The 27964-nt window shown below is 40.8% G+C and overlaps 3 protein-coding genes across 3 annotated transcripts in view; 1 reads left to right on the plus strand and 2 right to left on the minus strand.

Moving 5' to 3' along the window:
- Positions 1 to 14096, plus strand: part of cep290 (centrosomal protein 290) — a 48217-nt gene extending 34121 nt beyond the window's left edge. Inside the window, exons 33-49 of the mRNA XM_084059123.1 lie at positions 594 to 793; positions 1306 to 1519; positions 4607 to 4744; positions 5592 to 5813; positions 6368 to 6499; positions 6635 to 6777; positions 7084 to 7239; positions 7426 to 7549; positions 9594 to 9728; positions 10557 to 10643; positions 11061 to 11225; positions 11340 to 11462; positions 11573 to 11742; positions 12299 to 12440; positions 12631 to 12704; positions 13221 to 13312; positions 13462 to 14096. Of these exons, the coding sequence (XP_083915249.1) occupies positions 594 to 793; positions 1306 to 1519; positions 4607 to 4744; positions 5592 to 5813; positions 6368 to 6499; positions 6635 to 6777; positions 7084 to 7239; positions 7426 to 7549; positions 9594 to 9728; positions 10557 to 10643; positions 11061 to 11225; positions 11340 to 11462; positions 11573 to 11742; positions 12299 to 12440; positions 12631 to 12704; positions 13221 to 13312; positions 13462 to 13706 (2562 nt within the window). The 3' untranslated portion in view covers positions 13707 to 14096. The remainder of the gene's footprint in view (positions 1 to 593; positions 794 to 1305; positions 1520 to 4606; positions 4745 to 5591; positions 5814 to 6367; positions 6500 to 6634; positions 6778 to 7083; positions 7240 to 7425; positions 7550 to 9593; positions 9729 to 10556; positions 10644 to 11060; positions 11226 to 11339; positions 11463 to 11572; positions 11743 to 12298; positions 12441 to 12630; positions 12705 to 13220; positions 13313 to 13461) is intronic.
- Positions 14097 to 14174: 78 nt separating this feature from the next.
- rlig1 (RNA 5'-phosphate and 3'-OH ligase 1) lies at positions 14175 to 21690 on the minus strand. The gene is made up of 7 exons (XM_084061119.1): positions 21493 to 21690; positions 18650 to 18767; positions 17940 to 18035; positions 17670 to 17786; positions 16290 to 16487; positions 15480 to 15649; positions 14175 to 14853 (listed from the first exon to the last, which is right to left on the minus strand). The coding sequence occupies exons 1-7, from the start codon at positions 21586 to 21588 to the stop codon at positions 14665 to 14667; spliced, it is 984 nt and encodes a 327-aa protein (XP_083917245.1). The 5' UTR covers positions 21589 to 21690; the 3' UTR covers positions 14175 to 14664.
- A 1480-nt stretch (positions 21691 to 23170) lies between these two features.
- Positions 23171 to 27640, minus strand: LOC311046910 (uncharacterized protein; the record flags this gene model as incomplete). The annotated part of the gene is made up of 4 exons (XM_084059489.1): positions 23171 to 23241; positions 24460 to 24538; positions 25411 to 26260; positions 27622 to 27640. The coding sequence occupies 3 exons, from the start codon at positions 27638 to 27640 to the stop codon at positions 24529 to 24531; spliced, it is 879 nt and encodes a 292-aa protein (XP_083915615.1). The 3' UTR covers positions 23171 to 23241; positions 24460 to 24528.
- Between the last annotated feature and the right edge of the window lie 324 nt (positions 27641 to 27964).

The raw sequence follows: 27964 nt of genomic DNA on the forward strand, positions 1-27964 counted from the left end.
GTATCGTCTGTTTAGGCTTTCTGGAAGTGGGCTAAAGTCTCATTTATATTTTGCTGCACAATGAACCAAATGGTTCCACAGAGAACCTACCATAAATGAATTGAGCTATGGAATCTTTTGAGTCGCACTCAGAACCATTGCCTGGTAAGCTTAACTAGTCAATCCTGGTCAATGTTGGTAAATAGTTGTATAATGTGGCCTGCCTAGTATATCACTATCCACTAGGGGCAGGTGGCGCTAGTGAGCAACCTGTCAATATTTACATGTGCACAGTCCAGGATACACAATGTATGTGGCGATAGATTCATGAGACCCCTATCATGTGTTTATTATGGGTTTTATTGTTCTTAGGGGATGTGATAGATGTGTGTACAGGATGTGTGTGTTTGTGTCTATGTTTGTTTGTATCTGCAGTTCCCCAAAGCTCAACACCCCCTCTTCACTCTGTCTCTCTTCTCCTCCTCCTCTCTCATTTCTCCCTGACGTTTTCACACCATCCATATATAACTACTTTTGTAATCTAGCCAAAGTTTGTTCGACTGTCAAATAGAGTCAATAGAGGGCCAACTAACATGCAAATGTCAAATGTCCAGGAGCTGATGAAGAAGCCCTGTATCAGCGTGACAACCTCCAAGCATCTGGAACGTCTGGCTGAGATGGAGCAGACGGTGGCAGAACAGGACAGCTCACTGTCTTCCCTCACAGACAGGCTGAATGCTGCTACCGCAGAGCTGGGACGACAGAGGGACGCAATGGCAACGCAAGAGAAAGACCACGCCCAGGAGTGGATAAAGTGAGCATTTATTCACAATGTTATTCACATTGTCATTGAAGTGAGTATTTCGTTATTTCTGTGTATATCTGAGGGTATAAGCACAGTGTATGGCGCTGGATTTCTCTCTAAGAAGGTCTTCTGTGATATTCTTCAAAAATAATTATATCGGGGGGTAATCTGGGATCCAAGTTTGAAAGTTTGAAAGATCTGCATCAAACTACGCGACCCCCAATGAAGACAAAATATCGCCTCAATTGCTTCAAAGAAACTAGAATGCTAGGAAAACCTCAACCTTGCGTCTGTCTAAATAACATGCTATCTAAATAACATTCTTAACATTGTGGTGAAGCAAAAACAAATATAAATGACAAAAGCAATCCAATGCAGTACAAGGGTTTACAACAAGCACCACATCATTTGTCAGATGGAGGAATGTGAGAACCAAGCGTTTTTTTGGTTTTAGTTTTTTTTGTCTCAATCGTTTTTTTTGGGGCACCAACCGGAGCCTTAACAGAGCTGATGTGATGCAGGCTTGAGGAGCGCCATGTGGCCCAGGTGAAGGCTCTGTCCGGGGAGGTGGAGGAGCAGCGGAGCCAGAGGGCCCAGATGGAGAAAGAGCTGCAGTATCTACGTGTGGAGCTGGAGGCACAGAAGGAGGCCAACACGCGCTCCCCCAGCAACACCATGAAGAACCTGGTGGAGCGGCTGAAGGCACAGCTCAACCAGAAAGAGAAACAGCTCAAGGTTGAACCATTATTTTTATTGTGTTGATTTGAGGTTAATATTTGATTGGCATTTTGGATAAGCTTGTCAACATTACAACATTACAAGTAACCAATCATGAGGAATGTGAGGTTCAAAGTTACAGCACAGAGGCAGCAGACGTAGCCTGGCATGGCCAGACTAATATCACTGCATAGGACAGGTATTGGTCTGGAATCTAGTATGTGTGGAACCTGCATTTCCAAGGGCCGGTTTTAAAAGAAATGCCTCTGGTGATAAACCTGCCCCATATTCCAGGCTACAGCAGACTTAACAAATAATAATGTGTGCTTTGACTCTGATAAAGAGCTGCCAGGTAAAGAAATAATAGCGAGGCACTTTAGAACACATACTGATGTTTTATGTTTTTGCAAGGATAGGTGAAAGTTCAATTGTAGGGGATTTCTTTTTCTTTTTCCCATTTTCCCAAACATTGTGTACTCAAAACCTTGGCAGCAGGCCTACAATAAAATAGTTGGACTAACATGATATATGCTCTGTTTTATATTTGGATTAAAGCTGACACATGGTAAACATCATGAGTGAGATTTAAGCCGGTTAACTTCAAACACTGCATTCAACGTCCGGTGGAGATCTTCCAAAAAGAGTGAGCTCTCGAGAGACATAACGCATCAGGAAGTGCTATTGTATGTCAGATGTCAGATGTTTCTGACTGAGTAATCCTATGTATTACATGTGTGTTTGTCTGCACCAATGCCAAATCATATTCCTCGGCTGTTCTTACATATCCTGTGTATGAGTTAATACAATGTGTCAGAGATCTGAGCCCTTTTGACATTTGTAGCCATCTAATGGATAACATGTCCGAGGTCCAACATACACAATAGATGTTCATGGGTGGGAAGCCGGCAGGGGAGGTCAATCTCTGTCACTGCAATAGCGACTCCTACAGGTTGGTCTGCAGGAGGTGGAACTGGGAGGGGATAGTGTGTTCCTCCACATGCGATAAGCTCTCCTGGTGCAACTGGCAAGTCCAATGTGTATCGGACCAGTGACCATGAAACATTTGATTCTGAGAAGATTTATTTTTTGAAAACCGCAAAACAAAAGGTATTAACCCATTGAGACCTGAAGCCGATTCTACATGTCTCCTAAATCTCAACAGTATTCTGAAAAACGTATGTTTCTATATCAGTGGTGCTCAATCTTTTTCATGTCAAGGACCCCCAAAATGATATGTATTTGGCCGCGGACCCCCATCAAAATATCTTGTTCCAGGGACCCCCCAGAAGCAAAGATTTGAGTTGAAAATGTTCGCTTTAAAAATATATATATTCAAAGATTTGCACACATTTTCACAATTTTTCAAAAATAGCAGATCTACAAGCTCGCCGCGCTATGAGCTTGTATATCTGCTATTTTTGAATAGCCCAAAGTGTAACATAATGCTTTTTAGCTCAAATCTAAAAATGACACAGTTCAAGGTCTTAATGGGTTAATTAAATAGATTATATCATATAATTAAAGGTAGGGTAAGTGATTTACAATTATTCAAATAATTGCAAAATGGGTCTATGTTCTGATAGTGCTCGTTACTATAGAGTGTCCTGTCCATATAAGGAGTCTCCATGTCTCTCCAGCTCTTTATAAAACAGAAAATGCATTTTTGTTTCAGTTTCAGTTTCATTTCCAATTTTATCCAATCAGGATAGAGAACTCAATCAGGATATAGATTAAACAAGTGAAATTGGAAGTGATGACACTAAGAAATGAGCAGGCAAAATTGTAACTGGAACACTATAAAAATGAAGCTTAAAAACTCAATCAGGATATAGCTTAAACAAGTGAAATTGGAAGTGATGACACTAAGAAATGAGCAGGCAAAATTGTAACTGGAACACTATAAAAATGAAGCTTAAAAATGGGTACTTTCTCCTGATTGGCTGAGATTTTGACACCTACCGAAACAAGTATTTTCTGTTTATTAAAGAGCTGGAGAGACGGGGAGACTCCTGTTACTGAACAAACACTCTATAGCAATGATTACTATGAGAATATAGTGCTTTAACCTTTTAACAAAATACTTTTTGTTTTAACCCAAAAATATCACTTACCCTACCTTTAAACATTCAAAGATTTTTGTTCACAGAATCAAATGTTTTATGGTCGTGATTCAACAGGAGCCTGGATGGCTTGATTCTAGGCTTAAAATAATTGATATTAATATTTTTTGGAAATCTCTATGGGTAGAACGAATGGGCACTGGATCGGTGGAACCACAAAATGGCTGCCACTGCTATGCCGTATATAGACTGTGGGGAATTGGCAATGACTAAATGGAAGGGTAAAAAAAGAAAAAGGGGGAAATGAGATCAAACAAGAGAACAAAAAACAAACAACTTATCTACATATTTACACGTGGTACCTGAGAAAAGATATAAAGGTACGGGAGCATAGCAGCAGATGTATACTGTGCATGATATACTTATGGACGTTAGTTAAGGTGCTAGAAAAACGCACGATAAAAAAATACAAAAGTCAGTGCATTGTACATGGGATTAAGGTGGAAAATGTCAGTGTGTGTTGACCGCATAATCCACATAAGGTAGACTGACACTGATATAATCCGCAAGTAGGTCCATGAGGAAGAGCACAAAAAAAAAAGAAGCGACTTACTATATGCATTGCACGGCCAAGCATTCAACAGCTGGCTCCATTATCGCCAATGCTGTGTACATCTCTAGTCTCATGTACAGTAGGCCCCTTTATCTTTCCTGTGTGAGACCCGAATGCATGTGTCTAAAAGAGACATGACTTGCACGCTAACAGGGTCTAGACACATGTATTTTGACGCAGTAGTGGAAAAATATGACCCACGCACTAAAATACTCAAGACTTATTCATTCCAGCACAGTGGACATTTAATTAATTTCATTTAATTTAATTCTCTGTACATCAATGTCGACACTGTGTTCTGTGTTTTACATGTGTGTCTGCACTCTGCACCAATGCCAAATTGTATTCCTTGCCTGTTCTCATATATGGCAATAACGTGTGTCAGAGCTCAGACAGCTTTGTCTTACATCTGTCTGTGTCTGTGACCCTCAGGCTCTCAGTAAGGCGCTGTTAGAGCTGAGAGCTGAGATGACGGCTCACGCTGAACAGCAAATAATCACCGGCGCTGCACAGAGAGAAGAGAGCCTCAATATCCAAGTGCTGATAGATAGGCACACCAAAGATCTAAAGGTAAGGAAATTCATAAATCCTCCACTTGTTCTTCCACATGCATTATCCATGTCGTTGCCCTACTTATAGAATTTTTCCATCACTACAATAGAGCAGTTTGGGTTTAAGTACCTTATCCAAGAGCAGGCCCGCCAAAAAAGTTGACGGTACAGATACCCATGATGAAACGAACACGTTCTGACATTTTGGCCTTGTCCAGCAGAAACGCTGACGAAGGCCAGAAGACCGAAAGGCATCTGTGTCTGTGTGGATGATCCTTTGATATACACAAACATTCCATGATGACGACATGTTATTTTTGAGCATCTGCCACTGACCTTTAACCTGTGCACCTATGAGCCATACGGCGCATGTATTCATTCTAGAATCTGCTTATCTGCCATCGTTGTGCTGAGGTCAAGCACGTAGTTACTGTATGATTCAGTGTTGATGTTTAACAGTGTACTGTTTCAACCACATTAATCTTTGTGACAGTTTAGTCAGTTTCGTCGACAATAGCAGATCTGCAAGGTCAAAACATGTTTCCAGGCGTTGTGAGCTTGGAATGATAATAATACATACAATTAATATGGCGCTTTTCTAAGTACTCAAAGACGCTTAGATTGTAGATTGCCTATTTTCTGCAAAGAGATTTGGTGTAGAGACAAAACGGGAGAGGACCACCAAGTACAAACCGCCGGGGACCCTTTATTGGGTTTAAGACAGAAATAAAGGCAATAAAGGCATTTTGTGAAGTCCACATGGGGGTGCAACTTTGTTATTTTGCCCTGACGATGTGAATGAGGGGGGCCTAATGGCGGGAAAGCTCAAGAGTACCAACGTAACAGGAGATCTCTCTCCTCTACAGGCCCGCATGCAGGAGCTTAATGAGGAACTCCACGTTGCCAAAGAGTCTGTCAAAGGAGCCAGGGGCCGGGAGACGGCCATCAAGGAGGAGGTGGAGGTCCTGAATCAGGACTTCCAGCGGAGTCAGAAAGCCCAGAGCCGAATGCAGGGGGAGAAGGAGGAGAGGGAGAAGGAGATCCAGGATCTCAAACAGCGAATCAAGAGGCTCAGCGGTGGCCTGCAGGTTAGGGTCGCTCACAGACACCCATGTCCATCTACTGTATGTTCTGCTGCTTCATGGGGGCCAATATACTGTAAAATCCATGAGTATATTACATACAGTATATCAGTATATTGGGTATTATTTTACAGTTACAAATTACATGACCTTCCCCTGGACTCAAAAACAGAAGACCCTGCCTCGGCCTCAAATTAAAAAAAAAGCTTAAACCTCCCCTCTTTTCATCCATTGACCCCCTCCCATAAATATGTCCCTTGGCTTTTCTTTGTAGTTTCATTAGTATTTAAAACCATTACTGTCAACAATAGCACATGTTTCCAAACTGTGAATATCACAAATGGGGTCTTGATAAGTTAGATGCTTCTAAAAATGCTTAACCGTTCCTTATAATCGAACAATTGCTTATTACTTAATTTATACTAGGTCGTCCAACAGAGTTGCGTGCCGCAAATAGTAGATCTACAAGCTTGTTCGAGCTTGTAGATCGTCTATTTCCGGCACGCAACACCATCGTACGAATAAGTATAAAACAGGCTTATCTGTATTTTTGCACGCAGAAACAATCAGAGCTTGATGGTAAGGGACCCACAGTAGAGGCTCTGCAGAAGAAAATCAGGAAGTTAGAGGCTGAACTTGAGACGAGAGCTCTGTCTGAGCCATCAGAACAGAAGAGTATCAAAGATGACAAGGTATTTCAAATGAATATCTGCATCTTCATGTTATTTACATTAGGACCATCCACTAAATGTGAAATCTTTATTTTTACAAGTTGAAGTCAAAAGTGGTTCAAGAGTGAATATGTTTATGTTTATTCCAACTCCCAGCCAAAAGACGATGTTGTGCGATGGGAAGAGGGCAAGAAATGGCAGGCCAAGATGGAGAAGATGCGGAATGAGTTGAAGGAAAAGGAGAGGGAGGCCGATGGTCTTTCTAAGAGGCTCGCCACTCTCAAAGACCTCTATGCCAGGTACTCAAAGACCTCTACGCCAGACCCTCCCATGGTCTTATACACTGTGTCAGAAGATCAGGGTTTTTTTATTATCCCGTAGTACGTTAAATGTGCAAGAACTGGGCATGGTGATGTTGATGATGCAGAGACATACTGTATACTGATAACTTAGGGCCTAGACAGTGACACCGTACTGACATTCATGGTGGAAGTTCCTGTATTTGTGAGTTTGTCTATGGGTTTGTGTGTGCGCGCGCCGTGCGTGCATGTCATGGATGGTTACAGCTCTATTAATCTGGCTCTTTTCAATGTCGCTTTGTGCAGACTAGAGCAGGAGAAGGTCGCCTTGCAGAAGAAGCTGAGTCGTCGCGGGGTTACTGCAGACCAGGTGGTGGGGGAGAGGTCAGCTGAAGCCCAGAGGGAAATGGACGAGCTGAGGAGAAGGAACGCTGAGCTGGAGACAGAAATACACAATATAAAGTATGTCCTGATAAGACGACTTCTGTCTGTTTTATAAATACTAATAATAACTACAGTACATTGGATCCATTGGAACACAGGATATTTTTCCATTTCCTGAAAAGTAACAGTTTTGGACATTCAAGGTTTCCACCTGTCAGTGACGAGATCTGCTAACTCTAACCTATTCCCTTATTGCACTTCCAGGCAACAGCAGGCCTTGCCTCGAGATGCTGTCATGGAGGACCTGACCCTAAGAAACCATTTTCTTGAGGAGAGACTTCACTCTCTGGAGAGCCTGATGGCAAAAGAGGAACTGTCAAGACCTTCTGTAAGTCCTGGAAGGCCTGTATAATATCCGTTTCACTGTTTGCTTCATATAGACACAAACTGGACAGGACACCAATGTTTTCGTTTACAGTACCTGATGCAGTAGTTGGTGATTTACAAAATCTGCCAGCCACGTTGACTGTGTCTTGTAAAATACATGACAACCTCTGAACAAAGGTTAGTTAGAAAGATCAAGCAGTCCATACCAAAACTTCTTCATACAGTATGTAGTCACAATATACAGCAATGTAGCTTATGGTCTCAATTCTTGTCATTCTGCAGTACAGTATGTTTCTCTTAAATACCCAAATTAAAAACAGACCAGTGTCAAATGGTACTCAGAAATAACTGTGTTTTAGCATGTTTGTAGTATCAGGAAAATTCAGAATTAAACATCAATCACACAAAACTATATTGACATTTAAATTTTAAAGTTTACTGTGATTGTCAGAATGTTCTAGTAGGCTGTAAGTGAGCTGTTACAAATCATGAATAGTATTTACTAACGCTATTTATCTTGTGCTCCTCTTGGCACCAAAAATGTTTCTCTCTCTTAAGTTTTGTTTTCATGCTTTCTCCACCTCTCTTTTCAATGCCTCTCATTTCTCACTGGACTTTATTTCATTCTATACATATGAAGGGGGAAAGCTCCTTTCTGAGGGGGATTCACTCCGGTACCTTTGATGTTGAGGATAAACCCGGGAAAGGGAACACAGAACCCTGTTTTATCATGAACCGTCAGTCAGTGATTGTAGTAGACCACCCTGGCATGCAGAGGGCGGTAAAGCAAAAGCTTTGCCGCCAAAAGGAAACTCATGCCAGCTTTGAACAAATAGTGGCAGAGGAACAGCCACTGAGCTCAACAGAAACCCCCGAGACAAGCGAAGTAGACGAGACAAACAGCTGTAGCACAGAATATACTGAACTTTTAGATGCAAGAGATGAGGGAGACCCTGAATCAGACTGTGGAGATGCTGAGCAGCAGAGTATAAAACATGCTGTGGGGAAGGGAGATGGTGGACTGCAGGACCCAAAAGAATTCGGTACATCGTCCCCAGAGCAAGTCAAAGTGACTGACAGTGAAATGGAGGTGAATCCAGAACATGCTGCGGCAGAGAGAGATGGTGGACTGCAGGACACAAAAGAATTAGGTACTTCATCTCCAGAACAAGTCAAAGTGACAGGCAATGAAACAGAGGTGAATCCAGAACAACCGGAAGATAGAGATCCAAATGATGGTGGACCGCAGGACCCAGAAGAATTAGGTGCATCATCTCCGGTGCAAGTTGAAGTGACAGGCAACGAAACAGAGGTGAATCCAGAACAACCGGAAGATAGAGATCCAAATGTTGTGGGAGATGGGACAAAAACCCCACCAGAAGCTGAGGAAAAGGTGGAGCTGAGAGATGAAGCTCAAAACGTTAATACGGAGATGGCTGTTGAAGGGTTCCTCTTACCTGAGCTGGATGTGGACCCCAGAGCCATCTTAAATGAAGACCCTGATAAAGTCATTGTGGCAGAACCTGACATGGCCTTGATTACAGAGAGAGAAGTTGAAATTACAAAGAGACTTTCCCCTAAATTTGGGTCTAAGGTCTTTACCAAGGCCTGTGTGCAAAAAGGAAACTCAAAACCTCCTAGCCATTTGAAGGTACTCTCAAGGCGTTCACTGCCGTTATCCGTGGAGGTGGTAGTGTCAGACAGTAGTGCTAGCAGATCGTTCCACATCCAATAGCAGTGATTGGTTTTGTGTGTACTGTGTACTCCTTCCTGCAGTTTGTGGCTGTGTCGTTGTCGTTGTTGGTATAACTTTGCCCGTCCTGTTCATCTCTGAAGCCTTCAGATAAAGAATAAGTCAAGTGAATCTTTTATAAATTATAAACCCAGTCCAAATCATTTGGTCAATGATGAACTTTTTTTTGGTCAAATATTAAACCAATTAAAACTCAATATTATTCTTGACTGAAGGCTTCATTTTAATCAGCTCTTGCCAATTGTGGCTGCATGCCGTTCATGACAACATTTTGCTCTTTGCCTTCCTATAGACGTCAGGACGAGGCACTGCCACCCCATCACAGAAAGATCAGGAGCTCTGGAGAGAAAACCTCAGGCTTTCCTCTGAGAACCTGGAGCTTCGCTTTCAGCTGGAGCAGACAAACAAAGACTTGCCCAGACTAAAGGTACAATCAATCATGCACATACAATAAAGTCGCTCTCTCCACTATTTAGCATTTCTATTGCCATTGAACAGCATATGGGAGGTATACACATATCACATTACAGTAAGGCTCCCAAAAGGTCACAATAGTTTCATAAGGAAAGGTGGAAAGCCACTTAACCCATTTACATGTACCATAATCTATTTAAAAATATATATATAGCATTGAAAAAAAGATGATCATGTGCGTTGGAATCATAGACTGTATAAAAAGGACAGCGTTACGCCCCTAGACTCTACAGACTATAAATGAAGCCGATTGTTCAGCAATTTCAAATCCGCCATCTTTCAATATCGCGTCATATCGCGTCAAATCCTGCAGAATGACACCAGACCATTATTGGTTGGGTAGCTTGTCAATCAAGTGCGGGGGCGGGGAATGAATGCTATCGGTTGTGTAGCTTGTCAAATCATCCCGCCCCTCCTAGAGCATAACCTACTTTATCGTCCATTTTAAAATAAATGGGACCATATTTTACCAAAATGCATGTCATGATGATTGAAAGGAGACTTTAAACTAGCGACTGGAAGCATATAGTATTTATGACAATTTTTTTATTAAAGGTAAGAAAATCTAGTCTAAAGTTTGTCAGAAATCCATCCGCTTGCGTTAAGACGAATTCTTTCTGACACCAGCAGGGGTAAAACAGCGAAACTACAGGCCATTCATATGAACTGTCTCTTCCGTATTAGCCTCAATGTAAAACTTTCAAGCTGGGCCCTTGGTTGGAATGTATGACGTGAGTGTGTGAAGAGGTGTTTAATTCTCGTACGTTGTGTTCTTTGACAGGATCAAGTAGCGCACCTCAGAGAGATGTGCAGTGTCTTGAAAAAGGAGAAGGTGGAGGTGGAGAAAAGGCTGTCCCTCATACGTGGAGTATGTCGACTCAACCTCACCCTCGACCTTTTACACAGAATAAGTTTCCATTTTTATCAATTTGCACATACTGCATAAGGAAGGGGTGGATTCAGAATGAACAACTTGAGATGCCAGTGCTAAACTTGCACTGTAAACATATTTTTAACCCCTCACCTGTTGAGGCCTGTCACAGATAGAAAACACAAACATAAGAAAACAACCCCACTCGTGATTGGGAGGCATGCGTTAATCCGACAGACCTTTTCTCCGACTATGTGGCATCCGCGTGCGGTTAGGGTTAGGGTGCGGGTTTGGTTCGGGTTTAGTATTGGAAACGTCGGAGCGCTGCGCTGTCGGAGGAATGCGCTGTCGGACTAACGTACTGCACCCCTCGTGATTGTAGCTCAAACTCACATATAACCCTTTCCCATCCAGGATGGTCATAGCGGTAAAACCGTACCTGAACTTGAGAAGGTCATTGCTCTGATGAAGAAGGTGGTGGATAGGGTGCAGCGGGAGAATGAGATGCTGAAGAAAGCTTCTGCGACTGGCTTCCAGGAAAGGTTCTCTACCCTTCAGCAGGAACATGAGAAACTCAAGGTTAACACATAAACTAGAAACATATTTCATATGATTAGTTTGTAACTCAAGATTATTAAATATTTCGACTCTCTCACCGGGTCCAACTTTTGTCGTACTGTATGTTCCCTTAAGACCGACCATGAAAAACTGAGGAAGCAAACTGAAGCAGAGGTGAACTCCAGGCTTGAATCCAAAACCAAAGGAATGGAGAGGATTTCAATGGAGAACGAACGCTTACGAAGGGAGATAAAAAGGGCAAGTTAAATACCATTGGGTAGCCAATATATTAATGTATTCATTCATTCATTTATATTTCCATAACATTTTTGTTTCCCTTATTTTCATGGATCACTTCTTTTCTACAGGAAATGGAGGCTTCCGAGAGGTTGAAGGTGAAAAAGACCAGCCTGGAGCTGACCAATGAGAGGCTGGAGGCTGAGCTGGAAGAAACAAAGCAGAGGCTACGTGCTGCCTATTCCCGTACCATCCCAGAGGGGGCAGACAGCAAGACTTGGAAGGCTTCTGTTGTAACAAGGTCAGCCAATGGAAATTACTCTGGAAAATGCGCTCAGTAGAGCACAGTCCTCCGCCAAGGAGTAAAGTTTTAGCCAATATTCCTTCATGACCAGTTAAACAGTTCTTCCTGGGCCCATGATAAACCTTTTCTCAAAGTATTGTGGTGTTAATGTTATTCTGCTCATACTGTAAGTTATGTGCATTGTGTGACATGTCACGCCTACTGCCACAGTAAATCAGCTCCTCGTTAGCACCCAACCAAACTTTTCACCAAGTTTTGTGCAAATCCCTACTCCCTAACTGCTAGAAATATCCTACTGACAGACATGTGAAAACATGACCTCCCTGACTTTGGTATAGGAAAACATGGCATTATTTAAGATTAAGTCACATTTACCAAATCCACAGGATGTGACATAACGATCCATTGTTCAAATCTACTATTACAATTTTTAAACGACGAATGTGAATAAATACCTGTCACTTTAGAAGGTCAAGTAAAACTCAAGATGGTGTGTCTTCAGGACAGAGTACATTATAAAGGGTGTAAATCAGCCATGTTTGCTGGTCCTCAGGATGTTTGAGAACAAGATGAGGGAACTAGAGAAGGAGCTCTCCCAGAAGACGTCCAGTGTCTCGGAGCTCAAACAGCAGCTTAAGGATCTCAGCGACAGGGAGGAGAGAACTCTTAAGACTGTACATCAGCTTGAAGATCAGGTACAACCTTACTTAATATATTTTAGTTATTTTTCTTTTTCACCTTATTGATCTCATCAACCACACTACACAGCAGGATTAGTTTAATCACTTAAGGCCTATTTTGTTGTATGACAGTGTTGTGCAAAAATAGCTATTCTACAAGCTCACAATCATGGTGAATCATGTGTTTATGGTTTACATTCTCCAGGTTGAGATGTTGAAGAAACCCCCTACCAGGGGAATGACGGAATCAGGCCTCACTACTGAGCTCCAGTCACTACGGTAACACTGTGTTCTTGTACTGACAAACATCATGTGGGGATGGAACTGTTTTGTTCCATAGTTTGTTAAAGCTCAGAATTCACCAAATATTGTCACAATGTAACCACTTTATATAGTACTGTGTAGACCCACTAGATGAATATTACTAAAGCCTGAAACATACTCCACTCAAGTACACAAATGACACCACCTTGAACATATATAATACAAGCACAAATATAATAAGACCGCTTCATTCTATTGTTGCTTGGCTGCTATAGAAACCCTTGCTCGGCGTTACAATTTTGAGGTGACCCATAACAGAATGCTACAACACGTGAAAACGATTTCGCGTAGCGTGTCCGCGTCAGCATTCTTGCGTGGAGTATGTTTGAGGCTTCATGGTGGTGTTTATCGGCTAGCATTTAATTGAGCTGCTAGCTTCCCTCATTCTTTTCCTGCCTCTGCTCCCTCATTTAATTAGTTTCAAATACATTTGCATATTGTAATAGAAACATTTCCCTTTTGTGTATGAAGATTGGCCAACCGTAAGCTGGAGCAGGAAAAACTGGAACTTAAACAGAGGCTTAGCAATCACATTGAACATGGAGAAATGTCCTCTCAACCAGGTGAGGTTGCCATTTAGCAAAATGTCCCTGTGTTTTAGTGTACTGTAGGTTCTCTTTGATTGTTAGCCATTTTACCATAAAGAAAATACAAAATCATAAATGATTTGGTAAAGAATCATCTGTAACACGATACTGCTCTGGATTCTCAGGTTACGGTGAACTTAAAACCTTTCTGAATTCATCCAAGAGGGAAAACACACAGTTACAAACTGAGGTCAAAAGGCTAAAAAAGGAACTTGAGAACTTCGACCCAACATTTTTTGAGGAGATCGAAGACTTAAAATTTAACTACAATTTGGAGGTGAAGAAAAACATTCTGCTGGAGGAGCGACTGAAAAAAGTGTGTCAACGGTTTGGTGTGGCAGCTGATATTCCCAGCGTGTCAATCAGTTAACTACTGCTACTTATCTTTTCAGTACCTGTGTTAACAGTGTAATGGCCATCAGCCAAATTTTTATCAATTTTGACTGTAGCTCATGATCAATACCTCGTAGGTATAACCAGCCCTATTTTAGATTTTGTGTTTTAGGTTATTTTTATTCTAAAATATTTTTACTATTTAAAGGTTTTGGAGATCCCAATCCCTGGTTGTCAGAAATTGATTGTTACTCTTTGATTTGCTTGAAACCTTTCACTAGAGGGGTCACTAGAGGTGAGCATTAGTGAGCCATATAGCTGTGACTTAGACCGTAAAGAATGTAATGCTTCTTCTCAAAGGCAGCTGCTTTTTATACCAAGTTCAGGCGAGGTAGCAGTTTTTTAAAGGATATATTTACAGTATGAGATTCCTGCTATCTGTATGCCAATAAAACAATTTCATGCAACCTTACGTCTCTCTAAATATTTATGTATATAAAACAAATCTCTTTACAGTCCCGTTTATTTTTGTCCACCTACAAATATAACATCTGGAATACCATATTTACAATATATTTTATGCAACATTTCTTTGTAATTTAAAGTGCAACCATTTGGTAACTTAGTTTACAATATCACTATAAACACTTCAACTTACCAAATTGAATACAGTCTTCGCTTCATTCTGATGCTAATGGTAAACTAAATGATAAGCCTATAATATAGAACAGAGCAGTGCAGTATACCTCTTTTGCATACTGGTTTATTTGTCCAACATTAGTTGAGCTTTGAGTTTAAGGATTGAATTGCTTTTAAATGAGAACTTCAACATACTCCAAAGGGATAATTAATGGCAAAACCAGGTATGGCAAAGTCAAAGAGGAATTGGCAAATTTTCAAATCCCAACTATGTAAACACAAACCGTATACTTCGCAGCAGCCTGGAGGCTTTAAGGAAAAGGAATGTTGTCCCCCCTCTCAAAGTCTGACTGGATTTAAGAGTCAAAATGGACGTCCAGCAGCCGGCTGAAGCGCTGTCCGTTCAGCCTGGAGAAGGATGTGAACAAGTCCTTGGTGCCGACATCGTATTCCTCCACTGTTCCTTCAACATGAATGACCAGAGGTCTGCTGCCGAGCGACGTGTTACCATCTGGCCACCTAATTCCCAGGTGGTGACGATGAACCTAGAAAGGTCATCCAACCAAAACGTTCATTTCTTGAATTGTAGATATTCAGAAATGCATGTAAGACGATGAGTGGAACTTTTTTCATGACTTAGTCAGCTAGGTACATTTAAAATGGCAGGGTATTTGGAAACAATTTTAAAGCTTGAGAAAAGAATTGTCTGCATTTTGTTCTACTCTAAACCACAGAGATCATAGTTGCAGGATTCAGCTAGACTTCACATTTAGGGTTTTTTCTCAGTATTGTGCTTCTTAATTTTGTATTGCACATTCTTACCTTAATTTAGTGCTGGGTTATAATAATATCACAACATTTTAGTGATGTCTCAATATTGTCATGTTTCCTCTTAACATAGTTACACAGCTCAACAATGTATCTCTGTATTACATATACTGAAATCAGACCTCAATAACAAAATATAAAGGAAACTTTCAATAGAATATAAGGCATAGATTCACTTATTCTCTAGTAGAGATAGTGGACAGGATTACTATTAAGGGCAAGACAACTTAGAGGCCAAGAGGAGAAGATTGTTGCACTATTTTCAATAGTTTGTCATTACTTTTTTTGACAAAATGTTTGTCACAATGGTTGGTTAATCACAATATCCATATCAGAAGCATACCTTAACCATAGTGCCATTATTACAGTGCCACACAATGCCCTCAACACATCCTTCTGGACTGTTCTGGAACCAGGAACACAACTGATGAAAGTCCACAGGCGGAGGGTTTCTCACACACACACTTCCATGAGACACCAGGACATGGATGGGCTGCTTCTTACTTCCCATTCCTCTCAGGAGGGAAAAAAAGGAATCGTTTATTAATTTGCACAATTCTGAAAAGCAGATACATATACAGTAGACACCAAACTCTAGTATAGAATAGATGCATACACTCATTCTCACACACAGGAGTGCAAGCACTCTGCCAAATACAATATATGCATACGCACACGCTTACAAAAATACACGCCCTTGCAGGAGTGTCAGTAATGATGTTGATTCTAGTTTAATAAGATGGGTAATAAGAGATATTAATATTCTATTCCATCTCTTTTGTGATGGGATATTGTAACTGAAGGCCCTCTAATTTGCATTCAGGTATCGTCATCCTTACTACTAGAATGTTTTCAGATATGATTTGGGTTTGAGAGGTGGGTGATGACGGGCCTATTTTGCCGTTGTTGAGTTGAGAAAGGCCTTGGATTTATTACCAGGTCTTATGCACCAGAGTTGGCATTCGTCATATATTTGCAAACTGTTCGTGACAGACAATGTAATTATGAATGCAGCATCAGCCTTCCTGCAAGACTTCAGGAACATCTGATGGATTTTACAATGACCGTGGGTTAAAGAAGGCACATGCTGAAAAGTCATTGACAGACTTTATGACACTTACCATAGGAAGAACCTATACTGTATGACCCTTACCATAGGGGTTCCCATTGATGTTGGTTCCAATTAGCTCCAGTGTCTGTTCCAGCAGATCAGCCAGTGGAACCAAAGCGATTTCCAACAGGTCTTCATTCTCAGAGCTGGGCCTCAGAACAACCGCTACACCAGCATCATGGTCCACAACAGAGGAATGCCAGCAGTACTGTTTGTTGTCTTTCTCTACTGGAATCCAACCTAAACAGCAACAGTCCATCAGTCCAGACCAGAACACAGTGCGAGGCTTTTAACAGGCAACAGAAAGGTTTTGTTCTCCACCACATTAACCCTAGCATCCCGAATCTGGGGCAAACATTTAGTGTCCAGGGGGAAAAGGAGGGGGCCTAGTATAGACCCCTTTGGGACTCTGGTAAATTAAATATGTAAGGATGTAAGGATGAAGTGGTTAAAGAAAAGAAAGGCAGCTTAAGATATCCTTTCTGAGCAGTAAGCTATTCAGGTATGGAGATTTAAGCAAAAATAAATATATATACCGGTATTATAATCTATTCCACATAAAAGGATTTATTTTCTTTAAAAGCAATAGAGATTCTACACATTAGACTAAAATGTGCACACGATATTTAAAAAGATATACAGAACAGGCACAATATGGAATCATCTCACTGACAAGGGCACATGAGCAGCACAGCTGGTAAGCACAATGACCACTTCACCTCAATTTCCCAACCATGTCATCCCCTCCTCCCTGCCCTCACCTTCTCATTAAGACCTGAGGCGATTCTTAAAAATGTTTTCTAAATCCTAACCGTTTTTTTGAAATAAATCTATTAAAAAAAAAGTCACGATTTTTCAAAAATAGCAGATCTACAAGCTCATATTGGTGCCGCGCTATGAGCTTGTATATCTGCTATTTTTGATTAGCCAAAGAAATCTAAAGTGACACAGATGCGTTCCAGGTCTTAATGGGTTAAGCAGCAATCCCTAAGTCTTATGTACATTGTCTCCCTCTCCTGGCAGAGAGGGGTAATTGCAATGATGCCTAACCACAGAAAAGATGACTGCACATCTACAGTCTAATGCGGTGCAACTTTAACATTGGCAACCAGCAGGTGTCCTACCAGGCAGGCACCTGAGTCATCTCTCAACAGCAGATGTGCTAGTTATACTGTAATAACCTACTCACCATACAGATTGGTTAAAATAACATTTTACTCAATAAAATAAGTCCTGGATTTCAGCTTTAACTGATAAAATTCAAATTTTGATTCAATTTTTGTTTCAATAATTACACATAATGTTGCTATATACTGTATATAGCAACAACTACACACAGAGGTGTTACCGGCTTGAAAGGTATAACAACATAGGTGTTCCTGGTCTAAATGGGTTGTTTTTCTTCTTAAAGCATTGAAGGACCTGGTGTGTGTCCATGTTCATCGGGCAGAGGGTGTCCGTTGTGATGTTTGACCCTGTGAGCTGGGATCCATGTCGCCGGCACCGTCTTAAAATCCTCCTCTAAGTTCCATGTGAAGCCTATGCAGAACAACAAGATTAGAGTTATCTTACCTAACTGCCTTCCACCTTAAAAACGGTCCAAAAATTACTATCATAGATATTTGCTTATGGCTGCACAGTTGACTGATAAATACCATAAGAGAACTTAAAGAAGAATTACATTTGCTATACCTTTAGAACCCTTGTGAGAATGTTGATACTTTTTGAACCTCTTGTCTGCTTGTTTGTTGGGCTTTCTGTCTAGCCGAGCCCAGAGGTAAGGCTGACCTACAGACAGAAAAACAAGTCCATTTTATTTCAATTCACTTCAAACAAGCAAGGCTTCCTCTCTTTCAAGTCAATTATGATCTGGACATTTTTAATAAGCTAGTATTTGTTACAGCAGGCCACCAGTGTTAGTTGGTTCCACTCTTCTCAACAATAGCATCCTCTTCTCTCTCTCTCTCTCTCTCTCTCTCTCTCTCTCTCTCTCTCTCTCTCTCTCTCTCTCTCTCTCTCTCTCTCTCTCTCTCTCTCTCTCTCTCTCTCTCTCTCTCTCTCTCTCTCTCTCTCTCTCTCTCTCTCTCTCTCTCTCTCTCTCTCTCTCTCTCTCTCTCTCTCTCTCTCTCTCTCTCTCTCTCTCTCTCTCTCTCTCTCTCTGCCCAGCCAATCACACATCAACTCATACAGTTGTGCACAGAGACTATTCTGGGCATATCATATTAGGCAAACGGCCAAATTAGGCGGAAATAGCAGATCTACAAGTGTGTTGTGAACTCATAGATGGACTATTTTCAGCAAAGCAATTTGGCAGAGGGAAAAATGGAGGGGACCAAGTACAGACTTTGGGGGACTCCAGACCAGTTTAAGTGGTTAATTATGTAATTTTAAAAACAACTCACCTTTATACTCTGAAACATAACAGCACGTGCCATCCAGTTTTTCTGTGGCAAGTGCACAATCAATGTGAGCTTCCAATGCAACAGGATTCACATTTTCAGTTGCAACAACCTGAAATGGCTGAGGAGACAGACCAATAATAAACAGCATTAATTTAAGGCATTATGTCATCAATCATCGCTACATTTTAACCAGCTTTTTCAGTTTGGTCTGTTCTACTCTCTCACTTAATTGAGAGAGACCCAGCTGTTTTGCAGCTCCACAAATAATTAACTGGAAAAGACAACATGACTGTCTGTCATAAATGTGTAGTTTTACTCTCTGCACCGCAAAATTAATCACAACAACCAGATCATTCAGTCCGTCAAGTTCACACACATTAACCCATTTTGGGCGGGAACCCCTTTTTGTAACTATACCTTTCAGGACGGGAACCCCTTTTGGGGTTCCTGTTGCTATGTGCAGTATATATCTTTTTTTGTAATTTTTGAATAAATATTTGAAGTTTTTCAGAAAACTTAGGTCAGGATTTAGAAGGTGTTTTTAGAATCGGCCTCAAGTTGACAACCTAATTCTCTAATTCAGTGACACTGAACCTTTTTGATCTTCAAGGACCCCCAGTTTGATTTGCATTTAGGCCATGGACCACATTTGATGAGATTATCATATCTGAGTACCCAATGACCCAATCTATACTGAAAAATCCTCAAAAATGTAATGGACGGTTCCATTTGTACACTCAGCATTTGGTACCCAACTATCAATCAATATAGCTGGGAACCCGACCCCAGGGGTCACTGAGCCCCATGTTGAGAACCAGTGGCAAAATACTAATTCACTGCTCAGTGCAACATAACAGATTAGATTACACTTATTGGGCTTGGTTTAACTTTTGTGGTTTCTCAAAAATGTTCATAATTGTCCTCAGACATCAGTCCACCTCAGTCAACTACATGTGTGTGAGGATGTGCCATTTAGCGGCTGGAAATCAGTACAGAGCCAGGTACTAGGTTGCAACCAAAAGGTGTATTTATTCACCCAGAAAATACATACAGGAACAAGGACACCACAGTAGCTCTTCACTCTCAACAGACCTCTCTCAATAGTGGCAAGTGACTGCCTTTTATGATCAGCTGAGCTAATGAGCCAGCCTGGACTATACCATTATAAGGGGTGTTCTAACTCAGAGCATAACATAAATAAACATACAATACATAAATAAACACACCATAAATACGTAAATACCCTTAACCCCCACAAGTATATTCAAACTGACTGAACTACAAAATACTCTTTCCCAAATGTATTCAATCAACAATAAAATCAGGACTGTGCAAAATACAACTGTGCAAATAATTAAAGTGCCAATATCTACAGTGCCCATATGCTGTGCAAATATTGTTCAATTAATAAGGGTTCAAGTACACAACATAACATAGTAACAGAGGTCCTCTCTGTTACAATATGGTTTATTTAAATGCTCCACAGCTGCAGGCCATACAGCAGAATGAACATGACTGAATTCCAGTGGTGGAAAAAAGTGCTCAAATGTTTTACTTAAGTCCGGAATTCAAAATGTACTTTAGTAAAAGTACAAAGGTATTGGTATCAAAATGTACTTAAATTACCAAAAGTAGAAAGTACTTATTATACAGAATGTCCAATTTCAAAAGTTTTCAAATGAATAAAATGTAAAAAAAATCTTTTGAAAATAGCAGATCTACAAGCTCACAATGCCTGCATCACATGCATTGTCAGCCTGAGCTTGTAGATCGGCTATTTTCAAATGGTCAAAATGTATATAGGGCTGAAGTGGTTAATGTGTGTTTTGTAATAATAATACAAATCTACAAAGTAGTAACTTGTTTTCAAATAATTGTAGTGGAGTAAAAAGTACAATATTTGACTCTGAGATGTAGTGGAGAAGTAAAAGTACTGAAAATTGGAAATACTCCAGTAAAATAAAATAAAAAGGACCTCAAAACAAAATTGTACTGAAGTGCAGTACTTGAGTAAATGTACTTAGTTACATACATTACACCACTGCAGAAATTAAATCTGCATTCAACGCTGCAGCGGTGATGAGATGAGATGACATGCAGTGCCTAAAGACATTTGATTTAACCTCAAACCAAATAGTAATGGCCATGTACAGCAATTAAGAAACTACATAGGAGGCGTTTTAATTATACGACTTGTAATTATATTTCTGTTGTCAACGTGCTAAATGCTCCAATCCGTTTCCTAAACCTAGATAGATCAACATCAATGGCTGCGGTATCGCTGCGGTACGCACAAACCTAGCCCTTGTCATATCATGACAGTCATGGATGAACTTCAACCTGGTGTTTGCACTTCCTCCATTTACGGCCCGTACATCAACATAAACGTTCAAATTTAAAATATAAAGTGCTTACCCCGTGGCCACGGATGTTACAATTATGTTCGGGCCCGCAGAGGTACCCGTATCTTCTGTATTGTTCACTAACAAAACATTTTAATCCGATCGGTGGCCATTTTCTCATAGTTATAATGTATCAGAGTGCAATACATCTCCCAACCAATAGGGTCGCGTAGTTGAAAGCATATGGCAAAAAAAACTGAGAAATTGGCCACCGATCGGATTAAAATGTTTTTTATTGAACAATAAGGAAGATACGTGTACTTCTGCGGGCCCGTACATAATTGTAACATCTGTAGCCATGGGTTAAGCACTTTATATTTGAAATCTGAACGTTTATGTAGATGTACGGGCTGTAAATGAAGAAAGTGCACACACCAAGTTGAAGTTCATCCATGACGGTCGTGACAGACGACGGTCGTGTGATCCATTGCTAGCACAAACCTGACATTCGCGTTTTCTGGATTGTTCTTCTTTCACCTCAGTCTGGAAAACACACGGTATTTTCTCCTGGACGGAGCCAAGACGTCGCATTTTCATATGTTTGTTTTGTATTCAATAATAAAAGAACGACCAGTAACGTTCGAACTTCGATCGTTTGTTGTGGTTGTAATCTGCTGCTCGGTCCTCCATGTGCGGATGACTGCTCAACTCTGTACGCATGCGTCGATAATGAGAATTATGGGTATTGTAGTGTTTCTCAACCTTTCTGTGACGGGTATTGCTGCAGTACAGTCTTGACCTTTTTTTGGCCCAGTCGGACATGTGGTGGAAAAAGTATTCAAAGTTTTTACTTAAGTAAAAGCATCAATACTGCAATGTAGAAACACTCTGTTACAAGTAAAAGTCCGGAATTCAAAATGTAGGCTACTTGAGTACACAAACTTGTATTGGTATCAAAATGTAGCCTATACCAAAAGGAGAAAGTACTCATTATGCAGAATGTCCCATTTCACAAGTTCAAAATGTATTCTTTTGAAAATAGCAGATCTACAAGCTCACAATGCGTGGCATCGCAAGGCATTGTGAGCTTGTAGATCGGCTATTTTCAAATGGCCGAAATATAGGGCTGAAGTGGTTGATGTATGTTTTGTGATAACTGATAATAATCAAAATCTACAAAGTAACTAGTAACTAAAGCTGTCAAATAATTGCAGTGGCGTAAAAGTACAATATTTGCATCTGAGATGTAGTGGAGTAGAAGTAAAAGTATTGAAAATGGGAAATACTGCAGTAAAAAATCCTCAAAAGTGTACTTAATTAAGTACAGTACTTGAGTAAATGTACTTTGTTACTTTACACCACTGACACTAAGGACCAGATCTATGTTTTTCCCAACCTTTTTGTGACGGTATTGCTGCAGTACAGCCTTGACCTTTTTGGGCCAATGCCCCCTATATTCAGGTCAGTATCATGGTCATAGTGCTCTTGCCCCCTCCCAAGAGCACCTCAGCGCCACCCTTTAAAAAGCGTTGCTTACAAATACAAGCACCCATTAAAGGGTGGTATAAGTTTTTACACTGGGACAAAATATCACTCCCGAAATAAGAAATGTATACTATATATTTATTAAATGAAAAAAAGATCATCAGAGATAGAACCACACACAGCGTGTGAGCGTCTAATTCACAGCCTAACTCAAAAAATATTGTAACTATAAAACAACCATTTCTCTTGTGAGAACCAGGAAAATGGTCCTCACAATGTCTAATTCTCAAAATCTACTGTACTTGTGGGGACATTTGTCCTAACAAGTATAGTCATACAAGTACTGTACACACACACACACACACACACACACACACACACACACACACACACACACACACACACACACACACACACACACACACACACACACACACAGGCACATTAACACATGTAAATGGTATCATAGCACCCCCAAAACAACAGATGAAGGCAGGTTGAAAGAAATGTAGCCATGTTTGTATGTACAATTATTTCCAAAGTCAAAATAAACATGCAGTACAGACATTCCCAAATACTAGCGAACACTAGCGCTATTATGAAGAGTTTGTTTTGTTGTCTGAATTCAAACAGGCGGTGACCTCGTCTGCTTCCTCTTTTTGGTTACCATGGAGATCCAGGTCACTGTCGGTATGTTTCCACATCTCTGTCTCTGTGCCATCCTTCTGCTGTCTCCGAGACCAGGATGGGAAAACCTGCTTCTTCCTTTAAAACACACGCACGCAGCAAAGTTTGGTTTGTGAAACAAAATTGCAATCATTCCTAATGTAATTTTCCAAACTTCCAAAAAAATCTGAAGGCAAGGTCCCGCAACATGCACTTTTTTATGCCTGAATAATTTCCCTCATATCTTTCTTACTGAACCACAATTTTGCTCCACCCTGCTCTTGCAAAAAAGTAAGTAACACTTTTGATCACACGCAGCAGCAGAAGGAAACGGATGTATTTTTTTCAGCATTTCTGAGAAATATGTGGGTGTAAAGTGAAAGTTGTTATAGGAAATGCTATATCATGCCTGTCACACCCAAACATGTGAACTTGCTTGGTTTCGTTGATATGGTTAATGAATTTTTTACTATTTTGAAAAACATTTTAAAATAGTGGAAATAGACGATTTACATTGACACGTTGTTTTTCAAAATAGCAAAAAAAAGCCTAAAAGGTTCAGGCATAAGGGGTAAGGCGACGTGCAAGATAGGGCCCTTATGGGTTTAGCCTATCTATTTATCCTTTATTCCTTTAGTAAGCCCAAGGTTTTTTTCAGTGTGTGTTGCATGTATGTAAAATACCTTAAATTTAGTTTTATGGCTGTTGTACGCTGGTATTACAATTTTGTTAGAGGTGAAATCAAATTACTACCTAGTCTTTAGCCATTTTCATCCTATGTCAGCTACAGCGTTGCAAGGATTCGAACCAACATCATCTCGGGTCACGGGCTCCATGCAGGAGGTGTGGAAGGAAAATGGCCAAAGTCACTGGCCACCTACTGTATGTTGTATTGGTTCTTAACATGGGGTCTGGGGACCCACAGGGGCTCTTGGGGGGGTTCCAGGGGGTCTGTTAAATTATTGATAATTAGGCAACAAATGGATCCCTACAGGACTGTAACTCTGAACTCCTGAGAAACCCGAGCGTTAAAGTTACAATCCGTAATTTTACGGCCATTGTTTCCCTCTCCCTAAGAGAGGTAATTGCAACAATGTCCGAACTACAATAAAGATGGTGGCGAATCTAGTGTGCAGTATCAACCAGTCAGTGTCCTTCCTGAGAGAGTAGGGAGACCACCTACACACAGCACAATTCAAATCGCGATCACCAGGACTCAAAAAGACAAACAAAAAAAAACATGCCCTTTCGTTAATATGATGACCCTACAAGTATATCCAGTTCATTTCCTATCTTACAGTGGGAGAAATTACTCACAGTAGGAAGTACCACACAGTGCCACACAGTGTCAGGATGAGGAGTATGACTGCAACAACGATGAGTGCTCTATGTACTCCTGAGGAAATAAAATAAAGTGTACATGCTGTTAGGAGACAACCTATCAAATGTGGTTTTCACTTTCTGGCCAAGCCTCAAAGCCAACAAGTTAGTGCTCACAAAATGTGAATTGTTCTGTTTCTCTTTTAGAGTTCAGGAGACAAACTCCACAATGAGGTTAGGATTAGATTTAGAATAGAATAGAATTTAATGTCAAATTGCCTTTGGCTTCACTGTGGTAGAGTTAAAAACATCCAAATACTAATATACTATAGGACAAAAGTCCTTAGTTAAGTGTGCTCTACTGACAATACTTTAAAGAAAGGATGGACGGACGGGTGCTGACTCACAGCTTTCTTTCAAATTAAGACAAGACCATAGTGTCCAATTCAGAAGTCAGTCTGCTTCTAATAACTTTACTGACATTGTCAAACATTAGTGTCCTACCCGACACCAGGGTCAAAATCTCATGTGGAGACCACCTCCAACCACTGCAGATGTGTTGTTTTTGTTTTTTGTTTTTTTGGTTATATTTAAACTTGCATGTTAGTGCAGGTACTGGTTGTATGTGCCGATCATCAAGGATATATATATATATTAAATTGGATAGGGGGCAGGTATTAATAAGATTTTTTTCTTCTTCCTGCTTCTTTTCGCTCATGGGTGTACAGTATGTGAGTTAATGAATTATTGAAATTATGAATTGTGTGAACTGTAATACACTACCATATGCAAAACAAAATAAAATGAAATGAAATGTTCTAGTCTAGTAATTGTATTAACATACTCTACCATACAAATTGGTAAAATGAATTTTTATTCATTAAAAGGAGTCCTGGATTTCAGCTTCAGAATTAATAACAGATAGCACATGACAACGTGAACACGTACCTCCCAGGTAGGTGTCTGCAGAGCTGACAGTCTGCAATGTCGCTGAGCCTCTGGTGTGGCTGCGGGTGACTGGAGGTGAGGGAGATGGAGTGAATGGGGACAAGGAGGTGGAAGACAGGACAGTCGAAGAGGAGGAGGAGGAGGGGGAGGAGGAGGAGGAGGAGAAACGAGCCGTGATGGAGGTCAGCAGTAAGCGAGAAAGCAAAGAAGGTGCCGAGGTGGAGGAAGCAGACGTCCTTGTAGGAGAGGTTGGAGAGATGGAGAATGACCTGGCAGTTGAAGGTACTGATGTGAGAGTGGGAGGTGAGGTTGAGGTTACAGGAGCCAGCTTCCAGCCTGGTGGTGATGTTGATGTTATTGAGGCTGGAGGCTTCATTTTGGTTCTGACTGGGGGAGTGGGAGGTGAGGTTGAGGTTACAGGAGCCAGCTTCCAGTCTGGTGGTGGTGGTGTTGATGTTATTGAGGCTGATGGCTTCATTTTGGTTCTGACTGGGGGAGTGGGAGGTGAGGTTGAGGTTACAGGAGCCAGCTTCCAGTCTGGTGGTGGTGCTGTTGATGTTATTGAGGCTGGGGGCTTCATTTTGGTTCTGACTGGGGGAGTGGGAGGGGAGGTTGAGGTTACAGGAGCCCGCTTCCAGTCTGGTGGTGGTGCTGTTGATGTTATTGAGGCTGGGGGCTTCATTTTCGTTCTGACTGGGGGAGTGGGAGGGGAGGTTGAGGTTACAGGAGCCAGCTTCCAGTCTGGTGGTGGTGCTGTTGATGTTATTGAGGCTGGGGGCTTCATTTTCGTTCTGACCAGGGGAGTCACTGCTGTCGAGGCATGTGCCTGTACTGGCAGTGTAGTGGTTGACTTAGAGGTCAGTATACAGTCGGTGGGCATCGTCGGAGTTTGCTTTAAATCTGCAGGTGATGAGGTAAAAAAAAAAAAAGAAGCTGAGTGTTGACTGTTGGTACAAGAAGAATAGGGGTGGCGAAAGCAATATGGCTCCACCAAATGAATTTATGTTATCCAATATTTCCCAGTGAAACAACTGTTTTAAAAAAGTTCTGATGTATGTTGACTCCCAAATTACGGCAATTGAATGACAGGGTCATAAGTGTCATATGTCCGTCCCTGACTTAACAGGGGAACTAACACTTATTGCTATGGATACCACCCGATACCATAACAAACACATCTTCATATGGAACTAAAGTGTCACAGAACCCCCCCACTGATTGATTGCTTCCTCTTCCGTGTTTGACATGGATGTGCACTGTGCAGCATTGCTATGAATAAGTGGGTCTGCTAAATGCCTAAATTGTAAAACTGAATATTAAGTCCATTCTATATATTTATTCTTATGGTTGTTAACCTTTTTTTAATCGAGATAAACCAAAACAAACAACAGAGCAATGGCATAAAGTAAAAGTGACTCAAACAGATTTTGAAATGTTTTGATTGATAAATATACCTGATGTTTGGAAGCAGAATGCAGCAAATTGTTTGGTTAGTGCTGCCTTCCATTCCACCAACCCAGTTTTGCCCTTGCCACATTTCTTGTCAGCTGTTATACGTGGGACGATGGCAGTCTGTTCATCTATCCAGCCGTATCTGTTTGGACAGTAAAAACAACAACGAATGGGCATGTTATATTTATGTGACAATTGGCTAAAAGATTGAGAGGGAAACAGCATGGGCGATTCTCAGACACGGCTTTGACCGGATCTAATCATATTCTGTTTTTTGTTGCACTTTGAATTCCCTTGTTGTTGAAATGTGCTATACAAATAAACTTGTCTTGCCTTGCCTAGGCCAGAAAGGGGTGTGTTGGTCCGGAAACAGCCATTTTAACCACAACATGACAACATCAAAAGAACAAACACACCAAAAGTTTCATCTATGGCAACGCACCCACAGCTTGAGGTTTCTTCCTGTTAAAGGGGAGTTTTCCACATTTTTCGCCAATCTATGTTCTATTTGTAAAGTGTCTTGAGACAAGTTGTTGTGATTTGTCATTATAATCAAATTTAATTTAATTTGATTGAAAACCTACTGTCTATTTTAGCGGTCTATTTTAACCATGAGCTTGTATATACAGTGTGTGTGTGTGTGTGTGTGTGTGTGTGTGTGTGTGTGTGTACTACATACCGTATATACTGTATAAAGATTTTGAGATAATGTAAATATCTTTGCCATATTCCCCTCTAGCCCTACCACACTCAGCCTACCTGCATGTCTCCAGTCCATGTTGAAGTGATCTGTTCATCTGAGCTTTGGTCGCTAAGGCAGCATTCTGACACCTGCATGCTTCTCTGGCTGTACTGGCATTATATTTGTATTGGCCCCCCTCGGGATACATGAAGACCCCAGTGACTTCTGGACAAGACAAAAATACAATATCTTTTGTTTTGTCATAATATTAGTATGATATCATATGACAAATGTATGCGTATATCTAATCAATAGAAAATACACAGTAAAAGCCCACACATTCTATGAGAAGTATTTAAAATGTTCTATACAGCCGCGTGAGCTGGAATATGTACCCACATACAGAATAAAATATATACA

The sequence above is a fragment of the Gymnoscopelus microlampas genome (assembly GCF_963454915.1).
Source record: "Gymnoscopelus microlampas genome assembly, chromosome: 6".
NCBI lineage: Eukaryota > Metazoa > Chordata > Actinopteri > Myctophiformes > Myctophidae > Gymnoscopelus > Gymnoscopelus microlampas.

Excerpts from the sequence above, each read along its gene's own strand:
- rlig1 (XM_084061119.1), bottom strand. The coding sequence starts at position 21,588 with ATGAAAATGCGACGTCTTGGCTCCGTCCAGGAGAAAATACCGTGTGTT. Across the intron at positions 18,036-18,649 it reads TTATGTTTCAGAGTATAAAG|GTCAGCCTTACCTCTGGGCT; the intron begins GTGAGTTGTTTT and ends TTCTGTCTGTAG. Across the intron at positions 14,854-15,479 it reads ATAATGGCACTATGGTTAAG|GTTCATCGTCACCACCTGGG; the intron begins GTATGCTTCTGA and ends TGACCTTTCTAG.